The sequence below is a fragment of the Lepeophtheirus salmonis genome, chromosome 12 (assembly GCF_016086655.4).
Source record: "Lepeophtheirus salmonis chromosome 12, UVic_Lsal_1.4, whole genome shotgun sequence".
NCBI classification, from domain to species: Eukaryota; Metazoa; Arthropoda; class Copepoda; order Siphonostomatoida; family Caligidae; genus Lepeophtheirus; species Lepeophtheirus salmonis.
The window spans coordinates 5,363,592-5,389,822 of record NC_052142.2 but is presented as its reverse complement, the minus strand read 5'-3'; the positions used below and the strand labels follow the sequence as shown (position 1 = coordinate 5,389,822).

Sequence of the window (26,231 nt, the reverse complement as noted above, 5' to 3'; positions counted from 1 at the left end):
AATTCAAAGTGGCCTAGTAAATATTTATGATATTTTTCCAGAGTTAAGTGTAATTTTAAGACATGCATCTGAAAAAGATAAGATCCCAGTAAGTTTGAGTCCAGGATTGATCTGAGATCTGATTATTGTGATTGAACACAATAGAAAATTAAGGAAGTGAAAGAAGACTGAGTTTGTTGAATTTTTTTTGAAAAGTTGGGTAGGATCTAAAAGCAAAGTCTTTAAGACTACTGGTTCCAAAACATTAACCCCTGAGATTTTAAAGGTCTTTAATCATGAATCGCATAGTGTTATCAAAAACACTATAAAAACTCCATGGTTTGTACATTATATGTAATATCTTCTGATATTATAATGTGATAATTATAATTTTTTTTAAATAGCAAAATGATATTGCCATAAGGGCCATGCATTTTTGTTTAAAAAGAAAAAGGAAATGAAATCAGACTTGGAAAAAAAAACGTGTCAGCTCACGACTAGGTTTTTATGCAATCTTAACCTCGATTGTCAAAAAAGAAAAGAAAAATTTTAAAAAACATACTGTATATATAGTCTTCTGTATTTTTTTTGTTGCCAACTCTTAATTATTATATAAAGAATAGTTATTAATTATTATATAAAGAATAGTTATTATTTATTATATAAAGAATAGTTATTAATTATTATATAAAGAATAGTTATTATTTATTATATAAAGAATAGTTATAATTATTATATAAAGAATAGTTATTAATTGTTATATACATTGACTTGATAATTTAATGAAAATAGGCATCAATGCCAAAGTGATGAAAAAACAAATTAACATAACAATCCATTTTTTGAGTTCATCATACGTAGAGCTATCTGCTTTGAATCGAAAAAAAGACAACTTATGAAAATTAAAGGAAAATACTAATCTTAACAGAAAATATGCTACATTTTGTGGAGGGACTCAGTAGAGTAATCTTGAATTTGTCATCTCTAAATTCAAAATGAAAATTAAATTAGACAAATTTGGCAATTTTAAATTCAATGAATATTTTAAAAATTAAGAAAAATACTTTATAAATATATTTTTTTAGAAATACTTCATTTGAATTTTAATGAAATTATTATCTTTTATGACGTAGAAAAAAAAAATTGGCCCAAATATCTAAATTACGGCTGCACATATATAAACAGAAACTGTCATATTTTTTTGTCCGAATATTTAAACTATATTGTTAAATAACACGGAATTTTAAGTGAATGAAAGACTTCTTTTCCGGAAAAAAGAAAAAATTACAGTCCTTAATGAGAGTGATTGCTATATATTGGTTATGAAACTGATTCCACGAATATCTCCAGATCACTTCATTCTTTCCTCCAGAACGAACATTCCAAAAGTTCCTGGCTAATAGTTATTCTTAGACGACGAAGTACCTTCTTATTATTGCTCACTCTTTTCAGCATGGTGACTTGTCTATGAGGGTATTGACAAATGAAGGGATTTCGAAAATACAAGATACAGCCACAGAGGATGGGAAACAAACTTCAAAAACGTTATTTGCTGTATGTTGCTGTTCATAGCAAATCTTTCAAAATATGTCTCCATTCAGGAACAGAAACGTAAAAGAAACACTTCAAAAGCCACTACATCTGCTAGGATAACAAGTGAAAATGAAGCCATCATTAAAACAGAGTAAGCTGTGGTCCTAGCGGACTGTGTCATTTCAATAACTGTTGCTCAAATTCTCAATTAAAATTTTCCAAGTAACATCCATTCAAAAATAAAAATAAAGATTTACTTTAATTATACTACCTGTTAGAATTATCTCTATTTTTTTTTTTTTTTATCAATGTTAAAAAGGATCTGATTTTTCTATCATAAGAACTTCACAGTAAGCCTCATTGAAAAAAATTAAAACATTTTGTTAAAACAGAAAACAATATCCGAAAATATACCGAGAAGAAGTTACTTTTACTGAAATTTCTATTGTGTTCGCCGTTTCTGGCTATGTAGCCAATTCACTGTTCTCAAGACTAAAATGTAACTTCCAATAAATACAGCTTGTGGTTTTAAAAAATTTCCTCTCAACTAGTCGAAAACATTTCAAAGCAAAACAATATAACAAAATTAATGGTATCAAAAGTGGGAGTAATATACTCCACTTTTTATAAAGTTGTGTAAATATACCTTATCTATAACTTCATAATGAGGTTATAAAATTATTTCTTTATTACTTGTGTTCTACTTCCACAAGTCATCAAGTAGTAATGTTTAAAATACGAAGGTAAATTTAAAATTAAATTCATAGATATATTAATTTAAAGAATTAAGAGGTATACTGTTTTTGGCTAATTTGATTTAAACAATATAATATATAAATACATATATTTTATTTATAAATACATTTAAACATTATTAAGAAATTTGAAACACAAAATAAATAAATTTAAATTTATAGAAATATTTATTTTAATGTACATCAATAATTTAGACTAGAAGAGATAGAAAATGTAAAGGAAACATAAGTATTTACCCTAGTGGTATACCTAGGACGAATATTATCAGTACACTCTGTGAATTGTTTAAATTTCAAAATTAAGAATTATAGATCCTTTTATTATAAACAGCTATTTTAAGAAAAATAACAGATTGTTAAAGGAATATTTTATGTTAATCACACCATGCAACCGAATTTTGGTCCGCGGGGTAAAAATCCTTATTTTTGTTGTTATATAAGCGGTAAAACACAAATAACGCTGAAAAATTTTAACCTTAGAAGTTTGAACTTCAAAGTCCGTTTTTTTTTAAATCAAGTTTTTATGGTAAACCACGATTCAGTGCCATATTTCGACATGAAAAAACTATATAGATGAAAATTAAAGTAAATAACAAATTGATACAAACATTTTAGCATTTGAAAAATGACTTATTGACTACTTTACCTTGATTATAATGAATAAAAAATGTCTATAAACGCCAAAAAAATCTATTAAAATACTTAAAACTTTACTTAGATACTAATATATTTATTTATTTTTTCGTCAAGTTCTTCATATCCGAAGTGAAGTTATACAATATACCTTATTTTCAATTTTTTTTTAATTTTCTAAAAAAGATTGATTTTAGGTCAATTTAGTTTTTAATATTTATTTAGAAATTTAAATATAATAAGCTGGTTAGGTTGCGTAAATATAGATCATAATAATATTTTGGGAAAAAATGAATCCCTTATCAGTTTAATTAATCAACTATTATGAATATAAAGCATCTATAAACTTGTTTTCATCCCCTTAAATCTAAATTATTATTAATTATTTTAGTAAAAGTCATAAGGAACGATTCAATTTTTTTCTTCAGTATATTATTGTAATCTATATTCACATAACCTGACTAGCTTATTTTATTTAAATATCTTAATAAATATTAAAAACACTAAATTGACAAAAAATTAATCAAAATCGACCCCTTCCAAAGGCAACTTCTTTAAAATTGAAATATATAGTCAATTCTATAACGTCACCAAAGATATAAATAATTTGAAGAAAAAATAAAAAGATATTAGTGAGGTGATTCATTTTACTCCATTTTTTGTAGTTATATACATTTTTATTAATTGTCATCAAGATAAGGTAATGAATAATTCATTTTTTAATTACTGAAATGTTTGTATCATTTTATATTTATTTTTATTTTCATCTATATAGTTCTTTCATGTCGAAATATGGCAATGAATCATAGTTATTCTCTGAAAACTTGATTTTTTTAAGAAGACTTTAAAATTCAAACCGATATCTGTTGAAAGTTTTAATGGTCATATTCGTGTTCTACGGCTTTAATAACAATAATAAATGTGTGTTTCAGCCTGTGAGCGCTCCAAGACCTTCATTTGTTGCATAGTGTTATTAAGGTACCAAATGACATTTGCTAAAAAGTTTCCTAACAAGCTTGAAATAAGCACATTTTCACTTATCTAGTTATTAGACAAGGGGCATATGCTAGCATTTAAATTATTTATTATTTCTGTAATATTCCAAAATATTATCATTTCATGTATGAGTAAATCCCCCGTTAAAATGGATTTACAAACATAAGCATAAGAATATTTACCTATATTTGTATAAATGAAGTTAAGACATGTTAAATTTCTTATTTATAAAATTTAAGAACATAAATTACATAAGAATATATTTCAAAATTAAACACGTCCACTTGTTTCATCTATACTAACAGTATCTTACTCATTTGATTGAAATCAAATTATATTTTTAAGGTAAATTAATTTATTTATGTTTGATGATTTAACTAAAAGTAAGTAATAAAAATATTACCGAGTTGACGGAGTAGCAGGAATAGGCATAATCTTATGTGGTAGTTTAACTGTTGTCGTTTGTCGGTTCGTGTTTTTTAGTGGTAGATATTCTACAAAGTATGTCACTGTATTTTTATTAAAAGTTTTCTAATTATTTTCCAATTTAAAAAAATACCTTGAGGAGTTTTATCAAAATCCATTGAATCCAAATAAGAAAATACCGTAATATTATTTTTGATATTTGATAATCTTTTATTCAGATGGAGGTCGTTTAATATATTTTTCTCAACTTTTTGGAAATTGATACCTAACAAGTATATATAAATAAGATAAAAATATGAATTTATTCATTCATGGATGGAAGTATTATAAGCAAAAGTGTTTATTTTAGCTTTTAAAACAGTTTTCAATAAAATAGGTATCTTTATAAAATAAAACTTATGTTTTCTAGTAAAATTAATCGAAATAACAAATTCCATATAGGCATTGATTCCAATAATAATTGAGTAATTCCTTAATTTCAATTCAAGTAAATAATTTTATATTTTATATATATATTAAACAAAGGACCAAGGATCAACAATAAATTGTACTACTGTTCTTTGGAAAACGGAGCATAACTATAGAATAACTTATTACTTTGTTTATTTGTCAGACAAAATACATTATGAAATAAGCATGACGTATCAAGTGAGATGAGGCAATCGACAGCTGACAACAAAATAAATAGTGTATATTTGTGTTTGTGAGGTAACGCCGTGATAAACCATTAAAAAAAATGGTAAATAGCATTAATCATTATTATTATAACAATAGTTTAATCTTTTTTTAAGTGTTTATGTAACTATATATTTTCAATGAATACTCCCAAAAGAAAGCCTTTGCTTGTGCTGTTGGAATTTGCTTTTATCCTCACGTGAACACCTATGAAGAATATTCTTATCATGCAATTTCGAAGCTCAAATATATACGGAACAAATGGATTAAAGCTTGTCATACGCAAGACTCATTTAATCCTCAAAACTGCTAAAGTTTTTTGGAAACATTTCGAGAAAAACTATTTGGAAATAAATATGAAAGTTGAGCTCATGTCTAACTAAGAAAGAACTTCCAGCGACAAGATGAAGAAAAAAAATAAAACCCTACGCAATTCCTTCTGTTCATTTGGTTCGTTTGGTCATATATATTATTTTACCACATATAATGTTATTTTAAATACAGAAGGTTCTCTTCTTTATATCAGTAATTCATTTTCCTTAACCAAAATTATATAGCGGGCAACTGATATTAATAAGGGACTTAATTCAGTAATATCATACGTCTCACTTCCGCGTCCCTATCACTCCCTCACACAAGTCCATTTCTGTACTTCCAAATGATTTGTTCGGTACCGTTCTTTATAAGAAGTTACCTTAATGATTTCGTTTCATTGAGTCCAGTTCGAATTCATTCATTCATTTGGCATCCATGATGATAACATAATTCCCATTCCAAATTAATTAAATAATTAATAGTAGTTACTAAGTATGATATTAATATTTGGAATATTCAGAGAGGGAAACTGACATAAGACCAGAAATTACTTATTTTCTATGGACTCTAAATATGAAGACTCATAACCAAAAAAACCCAGAGCATGAGGACTTAGAAGCAGAAAGACCCAGAGCGTGATGAATTAGACTTGACCTGAGGAAAAAAAATGAAATGAAAAGTATAACTTTCATTCTGTTATCATCCTTGTACATATCGGAATTCGTATTAAAGTATATCGGATCTCTTCTTATTTATTATATCAAAAATTTATGCATGTTTCTAATCCAAGAAAGATTATATTAAATAGACCTCTGATAAATATGTCTATGTTTTTGTCTGCCATAGTGTTTGCTCATGGCGATCGTCAGGAACTCGATATAAATTGGCTTGCCCGGAAATTAACAATTATTTTTTCTAGAGTACTTCAAATATACATTTGCATGGGAAAAGAAGACTTAAAATTGAATTGGATTTTTATTTTATAAAATGATTGAAAATAAATTCTTGATAGATGTTATCGTTGGCTTTATTTAGGAGCTAGAAAAAAATTATTCCTCAATTGAAGTGATTTCAACTTTTTTCCAATCCAATCTTCATAAAAAACGATAAGAGATCTTCACTTTCTTCATGACTCGTTCCTTAGTTACTACGGAAAACTAAAACGAAGTTTGAACTTCTTTTACATTTTACATTAATATCTAAGTCAAGATGAGGAGAGCTACTCGACACTCAACTTGGAACTCTTTCAGAAGATATAGGAACACTGAAGCTATATAGTGTTTTCCGAGATTGATGTAACGAAGAGGGAAGAAAAGATTTCTTTAAGTTCCGACGAAGAATCATCATTAAATTTGAAAAGAGTAAAGTATCTGTAATGTATTTGTTTTTCTATGCCGTAATTCTGGTATTTGCCTTATAATGATATGGTTCGAACTTTTGAGTAAATCACAATTATTCGAACATTAAACCGACGAAAAATTCCAATTTCATTCTCATCTTCTCTTTGATCTAACTTCCCTACGTTTTATTATCTTGAAGGAGACAAAATCATAAGAAAATACTTGAAATTATTGAAAAACTAGAGGTTTTGTCAAAAGTTGCTCAAAAAATAGAAGTAACTATTGCAATAAAGTTGGACTCAGGGATAACCATATGAAAAAGCTATAAATTAGACGTCCTAAATAAGTGTATAAACACTTCAGTGAACCTTCCTTTAGAAGGCTGAAGCTTGTATAAAATAAAACATATATATAGAGTAAAAATGTAATTTAAAACATTATTTTTGTACTGGACAGGTTTTAAGTTAATTTAAATGCAAGGTATGTTCATAAGCATTCGGGCCAGCGTTCTTGTTTCAATTACTTGTACCAAACTGTTTGGTGGTCAAACTAAGCCATGGGGGACGTCAGAGTGGGGATTGACTAGTGATGGGTGACAGGTCTGGAAATTCTAGACCGGTCATAGACCGATATTATTTTCTTTGGGCAGGTTCAAATCAATAGTCTAGATCTTATCAATATCGTTATACGGTCTGGATCAAAAAATAGATCTACAGTCTTCACCGAAAATTGATCTAAATCAATGTAAATACTTCAGACCGCACCGAAAAACAAAATTAGATCCAAACTCAAATTAACAATAATAAAAATATTATATTGTCTTCCCCAATAAGTTATATTTTCATTAATTTATATTTTCATTCAACTACTTATGTTAAAAAAATGATATTATTCAATATTAATATAATAATATTAGATGGTGATAGTCTATAGAGAACTGAATAAAATGCCTAAAATAACGTCGCCTTCTGTCTGGATTTCTGAAAATGGAGGACCAGGAATTTGGAAACTACTTACCGGATGAAAAACAGATGGTTTGTCGGATTTGTCGATATAAATGTGCCTTTAGTCCCTTGTCAAGAATTACACGCCACTCATTATCATCATATCAAGAGCATGAATATTCATCTAAAAATCAAGTTAGTGATGAATACATCAAGTCAGACTTTAACTCTGATCTTACAAAGATGCTTATTGTATGTAATAGACCCTTATCCATTGCTAATCATCTATGTTCAAAAAATTTATGGAGAAACACACAGATAAACCTATCCCTTCCCGAGGAACCATCATTTAATTAATGGAGGATGTTGGTACTGATGTCATTTATAGAAATACATATAAAAATGTTTTGAGTCATCCACACCAAATGACGATCAAGTTATCAGTAAAAAGTATTTACTAATGTCGAAATGGAACTCTGAATTTTGTACTATCTCACAGTAAGTATTCAATTTTTTTTTTAATCTAACCATAAAATATGATTCTATTTTAGCTAAACATATCAAGAATTAGGATACACAACTCAGTAAAAGGCAAAAACAACTGCTTAAATGGTCACAACAACGGGGGTAGTAGCTTTGGACGGTTTGCAACTAGTTTGTCCGAGACTAGTTTCTTCGCTTAAAGACTTGGGTAATAATAATTAGGGTAATAATTAGGGTAATTAGGGTTTCCAATATTACATAGTCAATAAATATTCCTTTTTTATCACTTAAGGCTTAGCTATGGTTGATGGAATCCAAGAAATGGTGTTAAGAAAACTCATAAAAGGCAAAAACAACTGTTTAAATGGTCACAACAACGGGGGTAGTTACATTGGGTGTTGCATTATAATTAAGAATTGTGTATATCCTTCATGATAATAGTATGTTGTTATATAAGCATAAATAACGGGGGAGGGGGGAATCTTTCTTGATGCTCTTAATAAGGAGTAATATCGCCGGACATTACTACATAATTAGCTTTTGCTCTAAATCTTTACGATGGATTTAATTCTAACATTTTTTTTATTATTATATTTATATGGTTTTGACATTTACTTTATTATTAATAATTAGTTAGATCTCATCAGTAGAGATATGTCTATCCTGTGTACAATTGTATATAGCAACTTCCACATGAAGAAGAGGGGTGATTATCTTTTTGATTAAACTCCACGTCTCGCTTGTGTCCTGCAACCTAAAGTTATGACATATTTAACTGGATTCCGATGTCAGAACAAGAAAATATTATTTGGATCAATCTATTATTTCAATATTCTGTATACATAATTTATTGTTATTAGGTATTTGATTCCAATTGTTCAATTTTGTATATTTAACATAAATGTATGGTGGTATATTTTTTTAGTATTTAGATTATATTTAATTAAAGCCTTCTTTTTTAAACTTTGAACTTCAAATATATTTCGAAATACTCTACATTGTCGTTTCATTAGCTATTATTCTGAGAATAAGGTTCATAATGAATTACAATTTCATGGAGTGTGACGTTATAAAATCTACTGTAACGGATAAAAAACGTCAAAGTCAATTATACGTGGTATATATTCATTAAACATTTTGCTAATAAATACATTCGTTATACCCTCAAAAATCATAATAAAGCAGGCAGATGATAATCACATCAGTATTTTAAACAATGATACCATATGTCTTCCCCCCCCCCCTTCTCCTTGCACGCGTTTTTCTCTACAATATTATCAACTTTAGTGATAAGTGTTATACCAGCTAAAAATAATTTTACATTTTTTCGACTATGTCACTTTTCTTTCTTTTCTCTGTCATTTTTTCTTTGACATTTTTCCTTGATACTGTTTTGAATCATCCCTAAGACTAATGCCTAACTTAGGTTTGATTTATAGTGATTTTATGATCAATTAACGGATTTTGGACCTGATATCTCTTTTGAAAAGTATCAATAATAATTGAAGATCTAGAAAAGAGCCTTTCTCGGTGCGAGTAAAAATCGTATCTCAGATGATGTCATAAAAATATTATATTCCTCAGAGACGTTAATTACAAATTGATATCCAGCGGCTAGCTTTAAACAGTTGACAACTTTTACATAAAAGATTTTTTTTTATAAGCTATCTTTCTTTATTCTCAGGGAGGTTACATCCAGTGAAATAAATATTCTTCGTGGCTCTAAATAAATCAAAATTACCTCAGTTATATTTTAATTATAATTTGCATTCCAATTTTGTATAAAGTTCATACTAGGTGTCAGTTTATTTTTTATTACGCTTTCGTAAGACCTGGTAGAAATATGTATTGGAATTAGCTTTTTCAAATTTAAGCAGCACAAGATTTAAACGTCAATAATAGATTTTTGTTTTTCAGGGTTAGCATATCAACTCTCTGCTACTATGGGTTTATCTCCTTTTCCACCAAATTAATACAGTTTTACAAAATATATGTATTTAACATGTGATAAATATAAATAAGTTGGTTAATTTTTACAATGGCTTTAATTTTTTCACTCAAATAATCAATGAATTCTGCAGTTTAAGTAAAAACATATACTTCTCATTATCGAAGAGTTAAATTATTAAGAAAATAATTAAGTATTATTTACAAATTTAAATATACAAAAAAAGCAAAAAAATATCTAAAAATCTTAATGACTAAACGAAATAACATGACCAAAAAAAATAACAAATATGTTAAGATTATATTTTGTATTGTAAAAAAAAGTTAAAAATATATATGCACACATCACATACGGCTTAACTTCGGAATATTATTTCGTTCGTAGTTAATAATCTCCCACGCAAGTCTTGGATTATATGTACCATCTCTTCGTCTAGAATAATATTGTCTATTTTCAGCAATTATAATATTCAACTTAAAAATGAAAACCGCAATAAGTGTTGTTTTCATAATATTGATTAAACTTAACAATAAAAATTACAACCAACTTCTTTACCAACATGTAAATGAATGAAATGTAACATAATATTCAATGCCATAAGAAAAAATAACATGAAATAATGATAATAAAAATATGTAACATATGCTATTTGAAATGAATTAAACAAAAAATTATTTTTTTATTATAAGCATGTTTATTTTAAAAAGTACATGACCAACTTGTTATTGAAAGATTTTTTTATTTCAACGAATATAGAAAACAAAATGTGTTAATACTTAATATAAATTAAAAATATAATTACACGAAATTTATAAAATAAGAGCAGTTTTAGGTGTTTCTGTATAATTATATCAAACTTAAAACATTATAATTAAATTTCATAACATCCATAATGAATAAAGCTATGACTACTGGGTTAATTGAGGTGTGTGTTAAAAAACACACATAAAAGCATTTAATAAAATATATGGTAACATTGAGAGACGACATATCTGCTGACAAATATCACTTTAAACTATAGTTAGCTTCAGAAATCTTAAGCATTTGGACCAAATTAAAAAAATAAACCAAAAATCGAAATGGTTACCCCCGACAATTTGAAGAATGTTTCGGAGGAGAGTGGCTTAGCTGTCATGACGTTTTATTAGATCGCTACGCGTAGCTGTGTAGTGTCAGAAGGAAATAAACAAGGAAATACGCAAGAATGACTCAATTGCCGACCCCTAATTCTATAAGTGCAACAAGGACTTACAACTATAACTCTTCAACAAATCCTTCGAGTTACTCTCTGTCTTTTATGATCTGTTGCAAATCTTCAATCCGGTTTTGTATATATCAATGATATATTTCCCTATTACTTGCGACTGATAAGATACTGCATGATTGCTTGTATTACATCATTACCATGATCCTGTCCTGATATCTCGAGAAGTACTGAAACGTTCCACAAATATTGCTCTTTTAGACAATTCAAAATCCATTTCGCCTGAAGTGCCCTCCAAATTTCTTCCAAAATCAAAAATGGAACTTCTTAATTCTTATAGACGTATCAAATGATTCTGTAGAAGATCCGGAGGAATTTGTGTATTTTTGACCTTAAGGCAATGTTTTCCGAGATCAAAAGTCACTATCACTTTCACCTTCCTAGGTTCAATAGTGTGGGAATGTATAAAGGACATCTACACACACACACACACAATCTCTTTTATATATATACAGATCATTTTAAATAAAACAATATTTTGATTACAAATACTGCAGCTAATAATGATTATTAATACATTAATATTTTTTTTGTAGAATAGCACAACTATATTTCAATATCTATTCAATACAAATTTCAATCATATTTAACACACACATTAGCAAAAAGGGAGACAGGCGGTTATCGTATATCTTAATTTATATAAAATATACTGTACTTTGGTTACAATCAAATTTATTTTTTCCGACCCAAGACCTACATAAATAAAACTAAAATCTTTCGGTCTTAAAATCAAGCTGACTTTTGAAAAAAAATCCCTGGTTAAGTTATTCCATTTGTTATTCATTGTTTTACACTTATATAAAAAATGTTTGGCCGTCTCTATATTGTTCCTACAGAAGAAACAAATCCTTTCTTCGATAGACCTTGCCTAAGTAATACCAAAAGGGAGAGTGTTCGTAATTATTCGAGAAATTAACGAATATAAGGAAAAATCAAATCCGCCATTCCTGAGGGGCCTCAACACATCTTTTCGATTGGATTCTAATTGAAGTCATTCGATCCTTCTCTCAATCAACCGTAAGAAGTGTTTGTTATCGTTTTCTGCCATAAGGTATTCTCGAATTGTTTTTTTTTTTGTTCCTTTCACGTAATTAAAACGGGCCAAATGTCCTCATGTTAAAATATATTTTTGTCAAAATTTCCTTCTTTTCCAATACTTCAATGAACATAAAAAACCTGTTTTTATTAAAAACTTCTCCCATAAGTTCTAGTCTCCTTCTAATTGATGAATTTGTCATGTAGTCTAGTCTTGTATTCCTATCCGCAGGTTCTTGCCATTTCATAGTTGATAAATTTTTTTTGAAATTTCAGAATTAATTCCATTGTTTTCCCACCAAAACATACTCATGTTCTTTATGATTTGGAACAATTTAAATGGACCTTTGCCTTTAATTCGCCCTAAGTCTTGCCCAGTTTTCTCCTCCAGTTTCCTCTTTAGTAACTCTGTCCATACGGAACCCTCCTCAAAAATTCGTCCAAACCAAAACAATAAAAGAGTCTTCCAAAGATCTTTGAAAGATATCATCCCAAGACCACCGAATTTCTTCATACAATATATTTTTTCTCCACGAAATTAGCTTGTTTGGTCCATTAGGAAATATAAAATGTTGGCATATTGTATCCCCTTTTTTTGTTAATTGTTCAGAAAACCATATAACCCTGAACCGATGAATTACTTTAGTTGGTATTAATGTGTTCGAGACATTACTTAGACATTGTGTTGACCAAATCGTTTTCAATTTTTTCCCGATTTTCATACTCATCTCTTCTTTCTATTGTAAAAAACGATCCCAACATTTTAATTACTTCTAAAGTTTCTCATCTTTGAAAGTCTTGTCTATTCGAGCAGTTTGTCATAAGTTTTGACTTCTGAAAATTGAGTTCTAATCTATAAATATATTTGAACTTTTCAAGGATATTGTCGGTACAGTTAAGTGATTTAATAATTTGATTTGCATCTCCTGAGTATAAAGTATTCGTCTCCAGACGCTTCTACTTTCTTTTCTAAGTCTCCTACTTTAATGGCAGAACACTTTTCAATTTCCATTATTAAAGGGTTCAATGCAATTATGAAAAGACAAGGTGAAATAGGATCCCCTTGTCGACACCCATTACTGACTAAGAATGTAATTACTCTTTTCATCGAATGTGTGGAGGTTACTTAGAAAAATGTCTACCATCTCCCAAAAAAAACATCACTAAATTATTATTCCCGTGACAAACTCTTATCCATTGATGTGATATTGAATCAAATACTTTTTTGAAATCTATGGCCATAACCGCTAAATCTAGCCCACTTTTCTCCGGAGTTCGTATTCAATCTGTTATTCGTCGCCAAATATCCTCCAAATATGGACCCTTCATAAAACCTTTTTTGGAAGGATGTATGATTGATGTCAAAACCTTTTGAATTATTTTATCAAGAATTCCACTTTATATATTTTATAAGTAGTGTTCAGCATAGTGAGGTGCCTTCCATTCTCGACCCACCTAGGATCCTTTTATGCCTTAGATATCAAGAATAATCGTCAAATTTCCCTACTTTTAACGCCTCTCTATAAACTATTTCTAATAGATGAGCCAAGGAAGTATTCCGTCGGAAAACCATCTACTCCTAGGGATATATTCTTATTTTATAATATAGCATTATATAGTTTTCTGTTCTTTCTCGGATATAAATTTGTCTAGAGAATCTTTAATAACTTTAGGAATCTGTGTCATGTTTATTTAAGAAATGATAGCCTGATTTATAGCCACTCCTTATTAGACATAATTGGTGTTTAAACATTTTCACCCTGAATTTTGCTTTCCGTAATAGTATCATGATCTCCATCCAAACAATTTCTATTAATTTCCTTTCCTTACTGAGCCTTACCCTAAGTTTTATATATTCTTATCTTGAAGAATGCAAAAGTAATTTCAAAGCAAGTGAAGATATCTTTATTTCTCTATTCCTTAATCTATCGAAAATGGCAAATATGATAGCTTTGATTTTGGTGTCAGTCATTACATCCCCTAAAAGATCTGTATTCAACTTACAGATACTTTTAAGTGCATTTGCGGTTTTGCAACGTAATTTTTATGGGGATGTGATTCTGAAAGTATTTTTGGCAATATATTATAATCTTCCAGCAGGAGAAACAGTGAGTGAGACACAAAAAAATAGTCAACCCTTGATCTCTTAACTCAGTTAATTTTCATTCTAATTTCGAAAGTATATTTTGGCTTTTCTTTGAATTTTGTGGCTGTATCTTCTGAACCTCGAGTACTCAAAAATTCTTTCACGATTTTTATTATGTTAGAATTATTTTCATTCCTGTAATTATTTGAATCTGATTATGTGTTCATTACCATATTGAAATCTGTTATTACAATCATATCCCTAAAATTCCTGTCATCCTCCTCGATTAGCTTAGCAAAAATAGAATCATAGAATCGTAATTTGGCCTTATTGTGTCCATAGATGGATAATAAATTTACACGAAATTGCCACGGTTCACGGTAACAACAAGATAGTTGCCTTCAATATCTTCAAGTACTACTTTAGGCTTTAGCGATTTCTTAACCATAAGAAAGATTTCTTTTATGGACCGCTGGTGCAAGGAAGATGTCATAACTCATAAGTTCCAACTGTAGTTACACTTGTCTATTTTAGTTTCGCAAATGTATAAAATATCAAGATCCAACTGTAATAAACTATACAGCTCGTTTGAGCTTAGATTTATCAGCTAAAGAATTTGCGTTTGAAGATATAATATTAAGGGTCATACAGCTTATTTAAAAAACTAAAAAAAACAAAATATCCGAATTATCAAATTTACCCTTATAACTATTAAAAATATAAAGATAACTTGAAATTCAAGGAGTAACGAGCAGAGGGATGAGTAGAGGCCATAAAATAAAATTAAGTGTTATAAGAATATATCAAATAATAAACTTAAATGAGTTAACATTGTTGATAAATATTGTTTATATCGAATAAAACCGTAATATTTCCTAATTGAATAAATAAAAGTATGAATACCCACCCGCCATGACGTATTATAGGTGATTGATTATATGGTTAGCCATTTGGTCCTTTTTATCACCAACTGGATGTATTATGTATCATGGTGTGAATGATAGTTGTTATTGTATATATATATTTATCAGATTTAAGCTATCATGAGTTATTGTTATTTTGATATTATGTTTGATGATAAATGATGTGTTGAGAGGTTTATTGCTGAGTTGTGTGTCTGGATATGATACGCGTATGATGAGTAATCACCAAGGCCAATCATCACATGCTGGGAGCATGTGATGAGGTGAATTGGAGAGTTCTAGAACAACTAGCATTAGACCCCAAACGTCTATAAATATATGTTATGATGTATGTAGGGGAATCAATCGCCAGATTATCTCCGAAGAACTAAGTAATAAATAAGGCAGTGTGCAAACGTACTACGTGATTCTTATTATCAACCCTAAACTCCAAAACAACAACTTAAGGTAGGCCTAATAGTTATCCCATTGAACACAGCGGTGTTCTCATTTGACTCCCACTAAATTGTATCCTGAGAAGGAATGCTTATCAAATATTGATCTTATATTAATCCAAACAAAAAATATAAGTAAACTTTGTAGTAGCCTTTTCCACGATTGCTAGAAAAGGACACTACAAATTGGCGCAGTCGGTAGGATGCTGTCAGTCTTGAGCAACTTTTGCTCTTGCTTTAGTTTATTTTTGTTATCGGCCGAAAATCGCAAATGTAAAGTAATGTAAAAGTAGATTTTGTAAACATCTCTCAAGATGTAAGTACGGTATAGGACCTAATATTTGAAAAGCCTCCCGAGGAGAACGGTAGTGACGTAATCTTAATGCGGTAGAGGACAGGGCAGGAAAAGTTTCTCAGTATTCCTTTAAAGTAGAATCAATGCGCAAAATCACTGTCCACCCTACAGTTTAGTGCAGTAAATTTACGGAGGGTAGTTATTAGATCTGACTGTAGATTTCTTAAAGAAATATGTAATTAGTAACCCAAAAAATAAATTTAAGTCAATGATAGAATTTAATGTCGGTTAAAAATTATTGAATTATCATGTGACTTAAGGGGAATGGGATGAGTGGGAGTATATAGACAAATTTATATATGTTATCTCTTTTGTATAATTATTTTGTGTTTATGTATTCAATTTTACATGTATATATTTATGTATGTGGGATCGAAGAATATAATCTGACATACATGTTCACTCCGTGTGGGGCATCTATAGCAGATATATATTTGGAGATGAATAATTAAATTAAAGGTTATATTATTAGAAGAACACAAGGGGGTAGAGATAATTAGTAAACTCATGTATCTATATATATTTCTTTAGACTAAGCTGGGGTGAGACGAATAGTGATACGCCCATTTGATTCGAGTTTTGATTCTGAAATAAGTTTTGATTACGCTTTGAGGTCAGGATAAATAGTAAATCGCTGTTTTGCCAAATTAAGTTTTATAAAATTACTGACCTATTTGTTTTAACAATTTAAAGGACAGAAAATGCAGACATCAGGCGACAATCTCAATCCATCGAGGTCACAGACCTTAACCAGGGAACAGCTAGAATTGTATATTGTCCAACAGGTAAATAAAGCATCAAAGCAATTTCAGGGGAACCAAAAAAACCCCTGAAGGCGTATGATGGTAGTACTGACTTCCATTACTGGAAAATCGGTGCTTTGTCCAAGCTGAAGGATACAGGGGTGGGTGAGATTCTCATGTGTAAATGGGTGGCGGAGGCCATGTGTGGTCCCGTGGAACAGACTGTCCGGCACATAGTCATGGACACATATTTTACCTTTGACGAGAGTTTAGGGGTCCCCCTGGAGAAAGTCAAGGGCGTAACACATTTAATGGAGCGGTTAGACACCGCCATTAATAGTGTTGGGGGGAAAGAAGAGGCGATGGCGGCCTTCCAAATGAGATTGCAGAGGACGGGGGAAGGTACTAAAAAGTACTTTTTCATATTAAAGAACCTCTGAGGCCTATGGTCCTACGAAAGACACGGACCATAGTGCTTTTAAGAAGCAGTTTTTGCAGGGCCTGTTAAATAGGGTAATTGCAAAAGCTACTAGGAAAATAAATTATGACCATCCTGAGATGACGGCAGAAGAAGTGCTTCGACATGTAGAGCACTATGAGAGGGCGGATCAGGTCGATTATGTCGACCAAAAGGTATATAAGAGGGATTGGGGACGAGCTGTGCCAAGTAAAGCACCCAATGTAAATGCCCCAAAGCCCCATTACGCCATGGTTGAACCCATGGAGGTAGATGCAATAAGTCTTCCCACGCAAGGAGACCATTGCTTGATCCACCCTCAGGGTCGTCACAAAATGAAGGATTGCTTCATAGTAAAGAAGTATAAAAGGGAGGAAGAAGAAAGACAGGGCGCTACTGCGGCACCGAGGTTTAAACAGAAACCAAAGTGTTTTATCTGTCAAAAGGAGGGGCATATTAAAAGAAATTGCCCCTTGGCTAAAAATAAGCCGGGAAACTCCTAAGGGGGAAGAACCCCCCTTAGGTATTATTTCCCAAAGCGACGCCATCGCGGACAGCACAAATACCAAAGGGGATCTGACGCATCCAAAAGACTTTGGGGAAGAAACTACAATGAGCAAATTTGCTGAATCGAGTTTAGCAAGCTTAAATCTGCCAGGTAGTCAGCCAATTTGGTTCTGGGCCAAGTTGGGTGGTATGCGGTTTCAGGGATTAGCAGACACTGGAAACCGGGCACTCGATCTTATTGACGAGGCATTATGGAGGAGGTCAAATACTTGCAAGGACCTGAAAAAGGCGGACATTGTAGTGGGTTCAGTAGGGGATAATAGGTTAGATATTATTGGTATTCCTACTGAACCGGTTGAAATCATGGTGGAAAATTTAGAAGAACCATGGAAGATAAACCCCCTAGTAGTTCGTGGGCTAGGGGTGCCATTTATACTATCACTGAAAACTATGAGACAGCTGTCCATATCATTAGAATTAGGTGAGGATATCATTGCTAGGGTTGGGACTGGCGGGACAGAAATTCGGTTAACAGAATATCTGGGTTCTGACGAGGCAATGGAACTTGTCTCCACTTTAATGTTAATTGACTGTGAAGAAGTTGCTGAGGTAATTATTACTGAGAAGACGGTAATTCCCGTAGAGAAGACGGTAATAATTGAGGCTATAGCCAAAGGGTACAAGGTAACTGATGACGGCACATCAAATATTGTATGGTTTACAGCAACTGAAGAAGATTGGAAAATAAATCTTGAGTCACAATTAACAGAAGTGAGGATGACGAGGCGGGGCGATAGTCGAGTAAAATTAGTCATTTCGACTGTTGAAGAAGAACCCCGGCGGATAGCTCCAGGAAGAAAAATAGGAACTATCCGACGATTGAAGCGTTACACGCCAACTCATGAAAATTTGTTAGCTTCAATGGAGATGGAGAAAATCTGCCCTCCATCTGAAGAACTTGAAAAATTAGACCCTAATATTAATTATTCACTAGTACTAGATAAATTGTTTCAATATATTGGAAAACCTATTAAAAGAGTAGCTAGTGAGGCGGAGAAAATTAAAAATGAAATTAATATTATGTTTGGGGGGAGAGTTCGAAAGAATGATTATCTGAGCGGTAATGAACGGGCACTAGTAGAAGAGTTATTATATAGATTTTATGGTATATTATCAAAAGACTCCTCCAATGTAGGCCGCACGGAAATATTAGAGTTTGCGGTGGATACTAGTGAAAATGAACCGGTGAAGGCAAAGGTTAGACCTATGAATCCAGCTGTGAAAGAAAGTTTTAAAGGACAACTTCAACAATGGATTGAGGAAGGAATAATTGAACCGACCATAAGTGAATGGGGATCAGCGTTAGTTCCAGTAAAAAGAAAGATGGAACATGGAGATTTGCTACGGATTATAGGGATTTGAATAGTATAACTAAATCGGATGCATATCCTATAGCTCATTCCATGGAATTGTTAACAGATCCACAAATTGGAAAGGCAAAGTACTTCGTTTCAGTGGATATGGCTGATACTTTGCAGTACCTGTGAAAGAAGAGGATCAGAACAAGTTAACAATTGTTTCCCCATTTGGGACTTATAAATTCCTTCGGATGCCTTTTGGACCCAAGAATGCGTGCGGGACATATGCACGATTAATGCGTCAAGTTTATGGTCCACAACTAGACCGGCGAGGACTCCTCGGATTCTTTGATGACAATCTCATCTTAGGATGTACGTTCATGCAAACACTATGTAGATTTGCTGAATTTATGCTCAGGACTGAGAAGGCTAATCTCAGGGTAAAGGCTACGAAAACAGATTTGTTTACGCCTATGACGAATTGGTTAGGGCACGAGATAGGGGAGGACATGTTGCTCCGGCTGATAGACTAGTAGAAGCTGTTCAGCATTGGCCTATTCCTGCTAACAAGAGGGATCTCCAAACCTTCTTGGGCAAGACCTCTTATTATCGTAAATTTATAGCATCATATGCTAAAATAGCTGAACCAATTGCAAAACTTCTCCGCAAAGATGTAGAATGGCAGTGGGCTAAGAGCCAAGATGAAGCATTTAATGAATTAAAGAAAAGGTTGCAGGTAAAACCATTATTAAATACCCCAGACTTTTCAAAAGAATTTATTGTTGAAACAGATGCTTCAAATTTTGCCATTGGCGCCGTGTTAACGCAAATAGGGGATGATGGTAAAGAACATCCGATTGCGTACGGTAGCAAGTCCCTTAATCAATCACAAAGAAATTATTCTGCAACGCAGAAGGAATTGCTAGCTGTAGTCGAGTTTGTAGAACATTTTAAGTATTTTATAATGGGAAGAAAGTTTGAAATCAGGACTGATCATCAACCTTTACAATGGTTCATGAAATCAGTTGCGCTTACTGGAATGTTACACAGATGGAAGGAGAGGCTTATGGAATATGAATTCGAAATTAAGTATAAGCCTGGAAAAAGAAATCAGAATGCTGATTCTTTGAGTAGAAGACCCGACCATGAAGAAGGTGTAACGGAAGAAAGTAAAAAGCCCAATGAATATGATTTCAAACTAATGAAAGCTATAGGCAAACCCATTGCAAATGTTGCTGCGGTAACAACTCGACGCAGGAAAAAAGAACTTGATCAAGAACAAGAAAGGATCAAGGTAATAGAGCAAGAGATGATTGAGGTACAAGATAAGGGAAAAGAAATCAATGAAAACGAAATTGATGATATCTCAACAGATAAATTTATAAAACTAGATTTTTATAAGTCACAAAGTGATGATACTTGCATGAAATATATTAAGGGTTTGTTAATGAAAAACAAAACGGTTGAGGAAATTAAAGCACAAGGTAATAAATTATTGTCGCGGGAAATTAAAGCTTATCTTAGAATATATAATCAATTACATTTAATTGATGGTAAATTGTATATGAAGGATAAGGAAAATGGAAATATGAGAATTTGTGTACCGGAAAAAGATATACGTACAGTTATTGCGACTGTACATGTACATCCTTTATCAGCGCATCCTGGAATGACAAAGTCAAAATTATTAGCTAAACAATATTTCTATTGGACAAATATGGATAGAAATATTGAGGATGAAATAAAAGGTTGCGAAGTCTGTGTTTGTGCAAAGGAAAGGAGACAAAGACCATTGGAAAAAATGGGACAAACTTCTACAGCCATCAATGAAAGATTCCTTGTATTTTACATGGATTTGATGGGTCCGATGTACAACGGTTATGCCAGTGATCCTAAGTATTTAATGACAATCACTGATGCATGTACTAAATTTCAGAAGCGTTCCCCTTGAAGGAACCTACAGTTGAAAATATTTGTAAGATATTATTAACTGAATTCTTCCCAAGGTATGGAACGGGTATGAAATTAGTAACAGACAGGGGTTCACAATTTATTTCTAAATTAATGCGACAGGTGTGCGATGAGTTAGGAGTCATTAAAGCAGAAACTCAAGCTTATCAACCTCATACTAACCCGGTTGAAAGATTAAATAGGGATATTGGACAAGCTATTAGAACATTAATGGTCCAAGAAAATATCCCTGATAATAAATGGCATAAATGCCTAGGGGAGCCTTGGCTCAAATAAGGTTCCTAATTGTACCGAGGTTAGGGTATTCTCCATTTTTCTTAGTAACTGGAGCACATCCAGTGGTTCCTGCAGTTCAATTAGATTCAAATATGCAAAATGCTCCTACATCAGTTAATGAACTGGTAAATACAGTTACTGATGCGTTAGAAAAAGTTAGAGTCCAACAATTTGAAAGTCATTTAAAGAATAGAGAGGCTTATAATAAAAAAGTAGTCCAACAGGTAATTAATGTTGACGATGAGGTGTTTTTGTGGGCACCACAAACTGACAAGAATCGTAAATTGGCTACTTATCAAAACGGACCATTTAAGGTTCTAAAGGTAATAAACGACAGAATGGTTGAGATTAGAACAAACAAGGGTCCTAAAAAAGTAGCTAAGGACAGACTACAGGTAATATCGGGAAAAGATATTTCTAAAGAATTGATTCCCTTTAATACACCTCTCTATAGAACAGAAAGAAATAGACCTTCAGACTCTAGACTAACGGAAGAGAACGAAAGTAATAATTTAGATCGAGTAATTCAATTTTCATATCCTGATTCTCCTGAAATTCAAACAATTCCTAAGATTTCTACATCCATAAGTAATAAAGATATAGAAGATCTTCCAAAAAAAAAAGGATGATGAGGAGGAGAATGGAAAACAAGAGGCTAAAAATGAAAATGGTAATATGGATGAACTCGAGGAGGCATATATGAGTGAAGCAGGAGCGGAAGAAATAAGTAAAGAATATGGAAGAATCGTCCAATAAGATGCAAGGATCTGTTGAGAAGAAGAATAGAAAACGAAAAGCAACGCCTGAATATAAACAGAAGTCAAAGAAATTATTAAGTGCCGCCTTTGATGAACTAGCTGCGTTGCTAGATGGGAAAACACGCCCTAAGTCATATAAAAGGAAACCAGTCAGCCCCCACGCACAAGGTAAAAAGGAATCGCGTATAGAGTCAAGTGAAGAGAGTGAGCTGTACTATAGTGAAGAAGAGGAACAGACTGAAAGAGAACTAGAAGATACAATTAATATATCTTCTACAGATATTCCACAGGAGAAAGAGGGCGAGGAAAATAGTTTTCCTTAAAAAGGAATAAGTAATAAATATTTAATTGTGATTTGAACTTTAAAAAAAAAAATAATTAAATATGAAGTTACTTATTTTATTATTATCACTTACTTTTGTGTTTGAAGTTCTTCAAGTTAATTCAGAAAATGAAATTATAATGGAAAGGAAGAACTCGTCAATTCTATTCGAGGAAATGGGTAGAGTGGGAACTTCAGTACAATTGATAGAGGTCAGGACGGAATTACCAATGGTTAAAATCAACAGAAGAATTGAAAACGTCCTGGGGAGTATGCATGCTACAATTAAGTATATGAACATTGTGCGTATTCCCAAGTCATTGACGAATGCTCTACAACAAAGAATAGAATATATCTGCACACACATGAATGATAATGATGTTATGTGGATATAAGAATGACGGAAAAACGAAAAGGCAAGTGATAGTGGGCCTCGGAGTATTGGGAGGCTGGATGCTTAAGGGGTTGTTCACAAAGTTCTTCTCAAGTGATGATCACTCAAGGTATGAATCAGAGATATTGGATACCTTGGCACAGCAAGAAGAAGAACTAAGGGCAATCCGTGGAGCAATAAGAAACTTAGCCACAAAGTATGATATCCTTAAGAATGTCACAATGATGCTTCACAATCAGCTACAAGAAGTAGAAAGGGTTGAAACAATGATAATGGTGTTGACAACAATCTCAGAACAGATCAACAAATGGATCAGGGGAATACAGGCTGGTATGACCGGGAGATTAACACCAGACTTGTTATCAATCAATGATGTGGGGAAGATCTTGGATATGGTAAAAGAAAGGAATCATGATGGATCAATCAGTCCAGTTGAAAGTGAGAGTATTGGGAATTTTTACTCTCTGCCTGTGCAACTGGAAAGAACGGCAAACGGATTAGATGTGGCGGTTCGATTACCCTTATATTACAAAGATAATCTATACGAGTTATATAAGTATAGGGAACTCCCGATGACAATAGAAGAAGGAGTTCGGATGTCATATCGATCACCAATAGGAAAATATTTAGTGATTGATGACATAAAGGGTATTTATAAGGAAATTGAAACAGATGAATTAGTGGATTGTATTCATATTGAAGATATTCGTCTGTGTCCACATTTAAGGTTGTTCAGAATTGGACAAAATGGTTGTTTGCCTGCATTGATTCATGGTAACTTTAAATTGGCTAAGGGATTATGTGACATAATGTTACATAAATCGGATGACGTGTTTGTGTCGCAAATCAACGATGGAAAAATATTCGTGGATGTGCAGAAGACACAAAGGATCAAAGCGTCATGTACAAGTGGTTCTGGTAGGACAACAAAACGTCGAGAAGCACTTGGGTCCGGACAATGGATGATCACATTTCGGAATGATTGCAATGTGAGGATTGGTGATTACTTGATTGGAGAAAGACCAGTGACAAGTAAGATCAAGGTGAGGGTCGTGGAAATGATGATTCTGGATGAGGTGGAAGATGTTATTGCGGATTTAAACCTCCATGAAAGCTGGGTTTATGGTAATGGACAATCAAACCTCAAGGACAAGCTAGAATTATTGACGGAACCTCAGAAAGCAATATCTATAGACAAGTTGAGGATAATGGCAAGAACTGCCAGGGTTGAAGAGAATCGTTTTTGGATTTACGGTATAGTGGTTATTGAAACCTTATTAATCATTATATTTTCAGGATTCTTTGTGACGTTGCTCTGTACGGTACGAGCTAGAAGAGCTGTACAGGAGTGAGTTAAATCCTGAAGGGCCGTATATCGGGAAAGAAAGACGAGGTCGTCTTTTCCTCAAGGAGGGAGCATCTGTAGTATCACCAACTGGATGTATTATGTATCATGGTGTGAATGATAGTTGTTATTGTATATATATATTTATCAGATTTAAGCTATCATGAGTTATTGTTATTTTGATATTATGTTTGATGATAAATGATGTGTTGAGAGGTTTATTGCTGAGTTGTGTGTCTGGATATGATACGCTTATGATGAGTAATCACCAAGGCCAATCATCACATGCTGGGAGCATGTGATGAGGTGAATTGGAGAGTTCTAGAACAACTAGCATTAGACCCCAAACGTCTATAAATATATGTTATGATGTATGTAGGGAATCAATCGCCAGATTATCTCCGAAGAACTAAGTAATAAATAAGGCAGTGTGCAAACGTACTACGTGATTCTTATTATCAACCCTAAACTCCAAAACAACAACTTAAGGTAGGCCTAATAGTTATCCCATTGAACACAGCGGTGTTCTCATTTGATTCCCACTAAATTGTATCCTGAGAAGATCAAATATTGATCTTATATTAATCCAAACTAAAAAATATAAGTAAACTTTGTAGTAGCCTTTTCCACGATTGCTAGAAAAGGACACTACAATACCCTGAATATTGACTATACCCTTATGGTCTTCTTGGTTTTTAGTTATGGGCTGATCAGCCTGTAAAGATATGGGGTCTAGGTTTCAATCTTCTTTTCTTTCTTCAACAAATTCACACCTCAGCAAGTACTCTTATTCGGATAGGTTTTTTCGAACTTCCAATAAAGTGTTCTCTTCAGAACTGTACATTTAGCCTTGATGTGACCAAACCTTTGGAAGCACTGGACAAGCTGATTCTTAGAAATTAATTCCACTTATTTCCCTCCCACAGGGATGATAGACGGCCGCTTTTTAAATGGTTTTAGTCATAATTTTTATTTCCCTGATAAAATTACATTTAACTTTGTAACATACCTATTTTATCGTCTTTGTCTGCCACCATCTTTTGTACAAGATACTTTGTAGTGATGCCTATGAATCCTGCTCCACTTTTACAATCATTCAACCTAAGAATTTCGTCCTCTTTTAATCTCAGAAAGCCAAATATTTTCTCGTATTATCCCATATTTGGGGTAATTAGTTTTAATCCTTGGGTATCTTTCCAATCCAAATAAAACTTATTCCAAACGGGTTGTTATTTATTTTTTTGTTCACATCATATAACGTATTTTTCCTTAAATTTTTCTCCATTTTTTCCTGTGTCAACAGATCCTTCCGTTCTGCTCCGAGTGACATATGAATACGTCCCCTTTTTTTTTCTTCCTCAGGACTGCCCTCACCTTTTGCCACGTCCAGTTTTCCTTTTCTTCTCCTCCTGCACTTCTACAGGAATTCATGTTATCAAGTTGGCCTAACTTCTTAAGTAAGTCGTTAGTTCCGTGAACTAATGTACCTCCAAAGAATTTTGGGGATACCATATCCTGGGGTAAACGTAATCCACCCCTAGATATTATTTTTTCTAAAATAAGTCTTATATATCACTACGAAACTATTTTTAAACAACAGAAAGCGCTGACACACGTATGACACTTCTTTTATTTTCACCTTAAGGTTTATTAATAATATAATATTGACTATATTTTGCTCTTACCAGGTTATGTCATAATATTAAATTTGTTATTTATAAAAAATTTAATATCATTTATATTTGTAATAAAAAAATAGATTCAATCCAAGATGCATTAAATAATATGCATTATACATTGTAAATAACATACTTTGTCTATTAAGGGAGAAAATAACCAAAGAAATAGAAAAATAATACTGATTAAACAAGTTATTCAACATGCAGTTATTATATGAACTTTAAATAATAAGTTACAGACATGCAAATATTGTAAAATCTATCGTTAATGACAAATATTATAATTAAATACTT

At 32.1% G+C, this 26,231-nt stretch overlaps 2 protein-coding genes and 1 long non-coding RNA gene across 17 annotated transcripts in view; 2 read left to right on the top strand and 1 right to left on the bottom strand.

Annotated features, from left to right (window-relative positions):
• Nucleotides 1–10,580, bottom strand: part of LOC121127331 (uncharacterized) — a 61,823-nt gene extending 51,243 nt beyond the window's left edge. For 11 of the 14 annotated variants that reach the window (XR_005867780.2, XR_011782894.1, XR_011782915.1 and 8 more), the window contains exons 1-3: nt 10,380–10,580; nt 4,456–4,587; nt 4,300–4,405 (exon numbers count right to left, since the gene is read on the bottom strand). Coding sequence is in view for 10 of the 14 variants with exons in the window: in XM_040722668.2 (XP_040578602.1) it covers nt 4,300–4,405; nt 4,456–4,587; nt 10,380–10,536 (395 nt within the window). In the remaining 4 variants the exon portion in view is untranslated. The remainder of the gene's footprint in view (nt 1–4,299; nt 4,406–4,455; nt 4,588–10,379) is intronic. The other 3 variants (XM_040722672.2, XM_040722661.2, XR_011782916.1) reach the window with 2 other exon arrangements.
• Nucleotides 4,580–8,495, top strand: LOC121127334 (uncharacterized). Of its 2 annotated transcripts, none has more exons than XR_011782925.1 (4): nt 4,580–5,061; nt 5,114–8,094; nt 8,148–8,287; nt 8,372–8,495. It is a non-coding gene; the product is annotated as an uncharacterized lncRNA (long non-coding RNA). The 2 variants fall into 2 exon arrangements; XR_005867788.2 differs by having other exon boundaries at nt 8,148–8,302.
• Nucleotides 10,581–22,231: 11,651 nt separating the features above from the next.
• Nucleotides 22,232–24,699, top strand: LOC139906850 (uncharacterized). Its single transcript, XM_071892305.1, has 2 exons — nt 22,232–22,530; nt 22,628–24,699. The coding sequence occupies exon 2, from the start codon at nt 22,889–22,891 to the stop codon at nt 24,263–24,265; it is 1,377 nt and encodes a 458-aa protein (XP_071748406.1). The 5' UTR covers nt 22,232–22,530; nt 22,628–22,888; the 3' UTR covers nt 24,266–24,699.
• The last annotated feature ends 1,532 nt before the right edge of the window (nt 24,700–26,231 follow it).